Source organism: Montipora foliosa, unplaced genomic scaffold (genome assembly GCF_036669935.1).
Source record: "Montipora foliosa isolate CH-2021 unplaced genomic scaffold, ASM3666993v2 scaffold_447, whole genome shotgun sequence".
Lineage (NCBI taxonomy): Eukaryota > Metazoa > Cnidaria > Anthozoa > Scleractinia > Acroporidae > Montipora > Montipora foliosa.
The window spans coordinates 127,501-137,500 of record NW_027179753.1 but is presented as its reverse complement, the minus strand read 5'-3'; the positions used below and the strand labels follow the sequence as shown (position 1 = coordinate 137,500).

At 40.4% G+C, this 10,000-nt stretch overlaps 1 protein-coding gene across 2 annotated transcripts in view; it reads right to left on the bottom strand.

Annotated features, from left to right (window-relative positions):
• Positions 1-10,000, bottom strand: part of LOC137989221 (uncharacterized) — a 51,840-nt gene that overhangs the window by 11,374 nt on the left and 30,466 nt on the right. The window contains exons 2-3 of one of the 2 annotated variants that reach the window (XM_068835072.1): positions 4,235-4,627; positions 2,939-3,028 (exon numbers count right to left, since the gene is read on the bottom strand). In XM_068835072.1, coding sequence (XP_068691173.1) covers positions 2,939-3,028; positions 4,235-4,627 — 483 coding nt within the window. The remainder of the gene's footprint in view (positions 1-2,938; positions 3,029-4,234; positions 4,628-10,000) is intronic. The other variant, XM_068835073.1, reaches the window with a different exon arrangement.

Sequence of the window (10,000 nt, the reverse complement as noted above, 5' to 3'; positions counted from 1 at the left end):
CTTCCGATTCAGAAGAAGGACCCTATTGTCAAGAGCTACTGGCAGGTTAAGATTGGTTTCATGAATATAATCGTGAAAGGAAAAAAAAATGGAAGAAAGACAACAGCAGCTACAAAACCGGTTTGACAGAACAGAAATGCTCGATTTTCACAAGGTCTGTAAAAAGACTATGATTGTATGCTAACGTAAAATGACCAACCTGACGAGGACTTCGATAGGGTAATCTTCTTCACCCCAGGTATTGCGCTGAGACTTTGGAACTGGAAGAAAACCAATTTTATCCTTTATGAGTGTTCGCTGGCATTTAAGATTTCCATACGATAGCCACTGCGTGAAGTCCTCTGGAGCGAAGTGACATGTACACTTAGTGGATGAAGCGCTTGGTATTCACATTTTTTTTAACTTCACGAAGTCCGTCTATTTCTTCTTTTTGGCATCCGCTTCACTTCGATCGTCAACATAAAATGGAATTTTATGTAATGCATTGCCCTTCTATGTATATCGAATATTTGAACAACCCGCCGCGACACAGCTATCAGGGATAATTGCCGAAGAGTCCGCCAAAGGATCAAAGCAAAAATTATCCTCAAAAATTGAATTTATCCGCCTGTGCAGACTGTCTGGGTGGAGGTGGGGAGGCGATATGAAGTGAAGTGAATATATTATTCTCTCCCCTCGGGGCTTTTCATGACTTATTTACAATGCTTTGTGGGGGACTTTAGCCAGCCTGCTTGTTACGGAGTTTACAATTTTGAAAAATGCCCCCGTCCAGATAGGTCAGACCACAACACCGGGAACTACGTCCCCTACCCTTATCGAATAGTGAGTGGGTTCTTTAACGTCTTATACTATTTAATTTCCAACAAGGGCTTTCAGACGGGGCCTCCTCTTTACAGTCCTTATCCGAGAAGACTTGAAAGTCTAACCATGTGCAGATGTAATTACAAAGGCAACATGCCCTGGAAGAGCACAGCATAGCCATCGACGGTCTCGCCTGTGGCAAGGCACGGGGAAGGACGGTAAACCGTCGGAAGTTTTGAAGCATGGGAAGCAAACCATCCTGCGACTGTTTCATAAGCTCCTCTGCCTGTGCTGGTCACATCCCCAAGACATGAGAGATGCTAACATACTCACCCTGTAAAATAAGGTGACCGTAGTGATTGCAACAACTATCGCGGCATCTCTCTTCTGAGCATCGTTGGCAAAGTCTTCGCTCAGGTAACCTTCACCCTCCTGCAGAGCCTTGCTTCGAAAGTCTACCCCGAGTCACAGTGTGGCTTCAGAGCCGGGAGGTCCGCAGTGGACATGATCGTCTCCCACCTCAGCTGCAGGTGAAGTGTCAAGAGCAGCAGCAGCCATTGTTCACCAGCACCGAGGTCCTGGAGCGCGCTACAACAAAGTTGCAAAAATAGTGAAGACACTTTGCCTTCCTGGGGCGTTAGTAGCTTCCCTCATCTCTCCCACACTGCGTCCCCCCCGTCACTCCCGTATCAATGTTGCTAGAAAAATCAAATCATGCGGAAAACTTGAACGGTCAACATTGAAAGGGGGAGAGGGATGGGGGAGGTGGGAAATGATTAAATTCTAGAGTCGGTGGGAATTGAAAGGTAGAAAAGGTGTTTTCTTAAGGGGAGTGTCTCACCATTTTTGCAACTTGTTGTAGCTTACTGGGCATGCCATCACTGCTCATTCAGTGACGTCTTGGATGGCTCTGCCCTGCACATCGCATGGAGCCTGACCGCCTGCCGAGAGACATCCTTTATGGAGAACTGTGGGAGGGCGTCGCGTGGATCGACCACTGCTGCGCTACAAGGACGTCATCAAGCGAGACTTGCGATCTGCACAAATCGACACCAGTGCATGGGAGGACATCGCCAAACACCAAGGACATGGCGGCAGAGTGTTAAGGCGGGGATTTCAAAGGCGGAAGCGAACGCCAGAGTCTAGTCTACACGTGAGAGAGCAACGAGAAAAGAACGCGCAGCCTCTTTGCGCGATTCCACGAGACACGTCTGCGCCACCTGAAACGGAGACTGCCACTCCAGGATCGGGCTACACAGTCATACAAGATCCTTCCCAAATCCCCAGCGCTAACCATCGCTTCTTCGAGACGAGGATGTCACTATTATTACTACTACCAATTACATGCCTTGCCTCCACATATTTTGTGAAACTAGCTAAAAAAGGAAGAAGGCCTGAAAAAGTTTGCAATTCCGTGCTGACAGAGATTATGACATATTTCAACAATCACTTTTAAAGGAAATGTGTGACCAGTTGTGAACTGCTTCCTTTGACTGTGAAATTGCAGTAGAGTAAGTGAATTTACTACACTTTAGGTTCACTTTTTAATTTTTGAATGCCTTGCTTTTATTGTTAATTTCAGTTTACAGTGTCCCAAATTAGTGCTCCAGCGCTAGAACGACTTGACACTTACATAAATTAAAGTTCCTTTCCTTTCCTTTCTTTTCATCGGAAGCTGGTCAATGATGATTTTATCAAGAAATTTAATTTTAGCCAATCAGTGTTTTGAGTTGCAAATTTGGACGCAACATTCGAAATTCAAGGGCATGCGTGCAGGCTCTCCTTCTCTCTTTTTCACGGCGAAGAAAGAGGCTGCTTGCAGGCTACCATTTTCAAGTTTCTAGTTCAGGCCTGTTAGCTCTTGGCCGCACGTATTACAAATTTGAAATACCGGGTACACATCAAACAGAGATTTTTTTGTACCAGTGTTTCTACTGTCCTCACCATATCTGAAAAATACACATAGCTCTTCCTTGTATTTAAATGAACACTCCAAATTCGTTACTTTATGTCATAAATAGAAAATTGCTCTCAGGTTTTATCCTTCTATGCATTATCCAACTTACTGGAATTTATAAGCATATTCTCAAGACCACCAGGAAATTGAAAAAAAAGGGTAAACAATATGTACATTTACCTGTTGGGTCCCCTATGCTTTTTGGAACTGTGGGTACAGTTGCATTTGAACTCCTGAAAATTATCTTTCCACTATCAGAGATGTTGCAGTCTGAAATCAGAAGTGACATAAAGCGTATTCGTATTGGCAGATTAATTGTCCAATTCGTTTTGCATTTTCAATGCATTTTTTTGCCAGGATGTTAACCTAAGAGAACAGATGTTACAGGTCGGGATTAAATTCAGTTTAAAATTATTTTGACCAGGTCATTTTATTTTAAACTAGTTTGAAAAGAAATTCCCCCAGCAAACGCCTCTTCATACAAATGTACTACTTGCTCAAATTGAAGAACTCGTGGCTTAAAAAAGACTATGCCAAATTAAAATAATCACAAAGTTTGGATTCATCACTAACACATCTCCACAAAAAGAATAAGCGATACTCATTTGATCGTTCAAATAAGCAACGCTTACAAGAGCCTACGAAATCGCTGCCGAACAGTAGAAAAACACTTTCTTTTAGCAATTGCGCCATTAGGGGTTCGACCTATTCAATGTAAGCGAAAGAACGAGTAAGTAGCAATGATAACTAAGCAAACAAAAAAATCGCGCAAATACATCATGTATGTTTCAGTAATTCTTTTATCATTTCTTTTAACCCGATATTTTGATATTGTCGACCTCCGCCCTCCTAAGGGGATTCAACCATGAATGATGCTCGTTTCAAAACCTCTGAGATAGAAAAGCAGAATTGGTTATCATGCACAGTATGCCTAACCCCAACATTAATACTAACCATGTAAAATCAGTATTTCGACTGTGTACTAACCACATTCCCCCTCAATTCCAGCACATGTTTACTTACCAATATACACGTAGTTGCTAATAACTAATTTAATTTTGTTAATGTTTACTACTTTCAATTTCAACCTAGGTTAGAATAATTATGACTTAGGTTGAGATCATTTGAACCTGAATTTAAATTTAACCTGTAACATAAACATGGTATCATTATTCTATATATCCATCAGCGTTCTTTCCTGGATTCTCGAGGTGATGAGTTTTGACTGAAGCATGGCTGAGAAGGCCATAGCCCCTTTCTGGACAACACGAATGAGGGAAAGACTATCGGAGTAGACATCTTATGGCAAAAGGAACTCAAGAACAAAAGACGAGACAATCAAACGAAAATAGCTACTTTTTTCTTTTTTGTGAAAGAATTAGCAAACAAACCAAGGGAATGAAAAAGGATTGACTTAATGATTTTTCAATGGACAAAATGTATGAAAATAAGCAGATACATAGTTACGTCATTTACCAATTTTTCGCTCACAGATATATCCTATGTCCACATCATTCTTACTGCAATCTATGTTGTTGTACGATCCACTTATTAGCATCTCAACACAGGCTTCCGTTTTTAGATTGTTAGGTTCTCCCTTATTCCATCTCGGTGTTCCAACTTTGACCTCCATACAAGTATCGTTTCTAGTTGTCCAACACCATTTATCAGACCGCTTCCTTAAACCAATGTGCCACCGTTGACCATACTTATTTTGAAATGTCGATTCATTTACTTTAGACTTCCAAAAATTCCATTCTTCTTCACTTTCCATTGCGACAAGATCACCGCCACATTTTGTTTGGGCTGCTTTCCAAATTGTGTTAGCTTTAAAAACTTTATAAGTTGAGCAAGAGCTGGCGGCGCAACCTGAAAAGCACGCAAAAGAAACATAACCCTTTGCTAAAATAATGAAGCATATAAACAAAAAGTGTCTTTTTAGGCAAATTAGTAGAACAAAATGAAGTTCTTTAATTTATTGTAATATTCTTCTTAAAATATATTTTAAAGTAATTCCATACCGAATTCACCACTAAGGAACAGTAGTAATACGCCTAACCCAAATTGCTATTTCCATTGATGCCTATGACTTGTAGCTCCTTTTGCACCTTCGTCGTGCGTACACTAGCCATGATCAAGGGTTCCTATGAGTATGGTGCCAAGCTATAAAATCTATAGTTCCGATTTGAATCATGGAAAAATTTGAATAGTTTCTATACAAAATTGAAAAATTGTCAATATTACTGACAAACGTTCGAATCACAGGTGAAAATGACATATGTAACAGGAGGGCACGACTAGCAATTAAGAAATATTGTCATTGGTAAGTAAAGTGCATTTGCGCACTTCGTCAACGATTTTCATCCCAGCCTCAATTTTACCAGGGTCATTTCGGATGAGCAGCTGCCTTTTCTTGACCTTCGTTTGAAGCCAACATCTGATCGTCTCATCACCAGCATACACTACAAGGAAACTGACACTCATTCTTACGTGAATTACACATCTTCTCACCCTGCCCTTTGTAAGAATTCAGTCCCTTACAGTTAGTTTCTCCGTTTACGACGCATCTGCAGTGAGGAGAATGACTTTGAAAACAAAAGCAAAGAAATGGCGAGCTTTTTTTGAAATCGTGGCTATCCGTCAAATATGGTTTCGCGAGCGCAAGAACGAGTATCAGCTATCCCTCGTGACGCCATCATTTCAGTGCGTTCAGATGTACCCGATGCTCAACTTACCATTTCCTCTGGTATCAACGTACCATCCCACAAAGGCACTGGTCAAAAACATCATGACCAGAAACGTCCATTTGCTGCGAGATGACCCAGACACTAGACACATTTACAAATCAGTACGGGTTTTCGGTGCGTATCGTCGCGACAAGAACCTGCGCGACTCCTCGGTGAGAAGTTATCTAAACATCACAACTGCTTCTGTCGAAGATTGCGATACGTTTCCATGTGGTCGGTTGCGGTGCAATACTTGCGCCCACAACAATGCTTCACCTACGAGTAACACTACTGTGGGACACATCACCATCAATTCCAAGTACACCTGTACAAGCTACAACGTGGTATATCTCATCAAATGTTGTACCTGCAACAGGGTACACATCGGAGAGACAGGAAGGCGACTGGGATATCGATTCAGAGAACACTTACGTTCAACACAAATCAACACTGATCTTCCCGTTGGTCGACATTTTACATCACTAGGAAATTCCTAAGTCAGGGTGATTTTCAAACACAAAACGTTACTTCCGGGAGGACTTAATACCGACTTTGCCTTCCTATAAACTCCCAAAATCTACACGCGCTAGTGACATCGAAATAATGTTTGTTTTGAACGTTTACACGCGCGTGACTGCCCGGTCACAAGTCAACAACGGTCGTGTTGCCAGCGAGCGGTCAAATTCAAATGGACCAATCAGAGTTGAGGCTGAAACCATCTTGCGAGTTTCCGTTGTTGACTGCCCGGTCACAAGCCTCTGAGGAAAGCCGAAGAGGTGAATTTTAAGGCAAAGTTTTCGTTCGTCACGGGTTTTTTAGCCGCCGAAACACACGTTTTTGGAGTAAAATTCATTGGGCTTTATGGAACTTTTGTTTTTGTTGCGATTCGGGTCTTTTCCTGTTGAGGAGAAAACGATTTGTGGAGTGAGGTCTGGCCAGCGATGGATGGAGTGGTCGGCCTTCCTATTATTTTAGTAACGGCCTTCCGGATAACTTCACTAAACGGAGTCAGAATGGCTCTAAACTCGGCAAAAGAGACAAGTTCGTCACACATTTGAGGTAGGAAAACTTCATTCCAAATGACATAGTTATCTACACAATTTTTTACGATCGGTGATTTTCCCATACAATTCTCTATATACACAAACTGTCACATACACCACGTATTTTCAGCTTGGGGAGCCTGTGGTTGTAACTGCAAGTGTTCGGTTAATTGTTTCAAGATTGTAGTTTCAGACAAAACTGGACATTGTCTTAAGCTCAAAGAAGCGATCTAGATCAGCCGCTTAAAGCCAGAGCTAAATGCGCAATTACAACCCAACAATCATGATTTTTGCTTCTTGTGACTCGATTATTTAATTAACACTCGTGCACTTGCACGCGCAGAATTGTAACTGTTACTGTATTTTAAATTTCAAATTGCTAACGTACTCAAATTGTAAACGTATTTAAAACAGTGGAAAAGAAGACAACACATTAAGACGAGATTTTTTTGAACTTCGAGCATTGCGCGCCCAAAAAGACCATAATAATCTTTTGCCGCCGGTCAAGTTTAGTTGGAAGCAAGTGTTTTGCGCCAGGGAATACTTTGGTGGCCACTATAATCATTTCGATTCAAAAAAGTGCTTTTCCCTTTGCTCATTTTATCCTTTGTCGGAAGGATATGAAGCATTTTGTGGTAGAAAAAACCTTAGGATGCAAAATGGAAGGTTCGCTTCAGTAGACTTGCCATGAGATGCGAACAATGCCGGCCGTTTGTCAGAGAAGTTATGGCTGATTCTGACGGTTTACTTTCGATACTATATTGCCAAATCAAGTCATTAAAGGTATGTAATTGTTTTACTTCTATAACCTAAGTTATGTCAATGACAAGTGATGCATAAAGTGGTACTATGATCAAAAAATCATTTCCCTTTTTACTTCTGATTTTGAAAGCGTGTTCGCTTAACACCTAACTGGCAAAATTTTGAGCTTTGAGTTTTATCCAAAGGCTGTTTATTTTGAGTGTAAGTTTTGGATTTCATGGTCCGCCATTACTCACGTTCAAAACTGGCCGATTGGACCTCAGAAGGTTGGATCTAGAGAAAATGACGTCATTTACTCACTAGCTTAAAATCTCAGCGTGTAAACGCAATTTATTATATATGCAAAACACGGGTTGAAAAGTCTGAAAGCCCGAAACTCCCGTGCTGCATATTAATTAGGCCGCGTACACACGCATTGCATTCTTAAACTAGTGAGTGTTTGACGTCATTTTCTTCTCGACCCAGCTCTCTCAAGAGAAAATTCCAGCTAAAATAAACAGGTGTCTTTTTAAAATCAGAAGTTAAAACTTGGGTGAGTTAGTGTTTAGTTAACATAGTTTTGAAATCGAAAGGAAAAACAAAATTTTGTTTTGGTCGTAGTACCACTTTAAAACTCTGAAATCTCTTTGAAAGACTGTTTTTAGCACAATTAGCATTATGGTCGAGCGGTAAACCGGTCGAGCTGAACTGGCGTTCTCCCATTCATTGAGCGAAATTCTCCCTTGAGAAAATAAAGCTCAAACGAGATTATTTGTCAACTTTATGGAACTGCCCACATTTCAGATTAAACGTCTTGACTTCACCTGTTCTGTTGAAACCGTAATTTTCATAGTTGTTTCAGTGTAAGCGGAATATACAGCCGTGAATTTTTATACGTTTGGACTTAAAAAATATACCGTTATGCGAAACTCATATTATTTACTTGTTTCTCGTCAGGTTACGCGGCAAAAATCTTGTTGTACCAAGGATTGCACGTCTTAATTGAAAGTTTCTAGATGTTCTACACTTGATTCGATCATTATTTGCTTTAAATGTATTTGAACCGGTTGTCTGATCTCGCCTCAAACTTGCAGGGTAGTGCATTTCTCAACCTTAAACATCGCCCTTTCAGCCAGAGATCTGCTTCCATTTGGTAAGCACTGGATTACTGATCATACTGTTATTTTGAACATCACCTCTGGTGCTTTCACTTTGCATAGTAAAATGCTTTTGAAATCATGAACTTTTCCAATCATCCGCGATTCCTTTGTGGCAGAGATAGTTGGTTAACGAATTCTTCATGGCAGCACTGTTTATCCGCTTTGTTGTAAGTTCATTGTATAGTGTACTAGACATATGTCACTACAATACTGAACGTTAAAGAGCAAGCTTTTCAGTGCTACCTAGATAAATGCGGTTTTGTTTTGAACCAGTTGCGTAATTTTAGTTTGAAAATACAACACCTCGATTTGTTTACATAATTGGCATTCGAAACCACTTGCGTTCGAGGTTTCTTCAGCCAGAAGGTTGTACTTTTCATATTTGGACAACATTCTTTGCCTTGTACATTATTTTTGGAAAGTTCACATCATTTCCAATAATTTTTATTGCTCGAAAAAGTAAAGGTGATGCCAAAAAACATAAGCTAGACTGCTGGGGTGTTAGTAGAAAGAGCGAAGCTATTGAAATATCCGGTTAGATGGTGTTGGTACATGTACCACTGTAGCAAAAATCTGTTCGTTCTGACTTTTCTTGTACCGGAGACAGTCATGTCTGATTTACGTTGGCTCCTCAGCATTCCACCTAAACGAGTTAGCAGCTTATCTACCAAAGATGAAATACTCTGCGCCAAGTTCTGTGCAAATGTTAGAGTCCTGCCTTCTCTGTCATTATTTTGAAATTTCCTGCAGACAAACCCTTAAAAAATGTACTAAAGCTTATAGGTCTACACGTAATCTCCAGTTTACATTCCTGTTTACAATGTATATCTATCATAAAAGGCAGACTTGTTTTGCTTAATTGAACCTCAAAACAGGTTGATTTCCTCCTCCTAATAATTCACTTATCCATGATTTTTGCTTTCCATCACAGGGGGCACTTTTATAAGATGAATACTCTTCACTGTCTGGATAATGGATAAATTCCAAGACAAAAGCAATGGTTTCTGGTGGAAGTTTATGACTACATTGATGTCTTATTTTCAGAAGTGCTGCTCCTGGACCATACATCTTACTATGAAGTCTGTGCATGATACTTCTTCTCTTTGACTGTTTGTAAAGCTGGACATTTGCTTAATTTCCTTATTTTTGTATTGCTGTGCCACACAGCTCAACAGTTCAACCTGTTTGCGACTTCCAGGCTTCTCTCTGGAGTAGCTGCGAGCCAAGCTCTCCATGATGTTAGCATTTGCATGTGGAACATTCACTTTTTCCTGAATAGAATTTGAAAGGATTGAAGGCAATGGCTTGCTCCTTTTACTTTTTTCTTCTAGGACGTCTAGTAAGAACACCTCCTAGAGGGTGAGGTTCGCATGTTTACAATCATATTTCCAAAAGTTTCTAAAGCCAGTATTTGTGGAAAGTACTGATACAGATGACAAATATTGTGGTCTTATTTTTTTTATTATCAAACGGAAAGGAAAAATGTCCTGACGTTGAATTAGTCAGTAATAATTACTGACTCTGATCTGATTATTAAAATGCAAAAGAGTACTCTTGATAGCCTGGATTAGT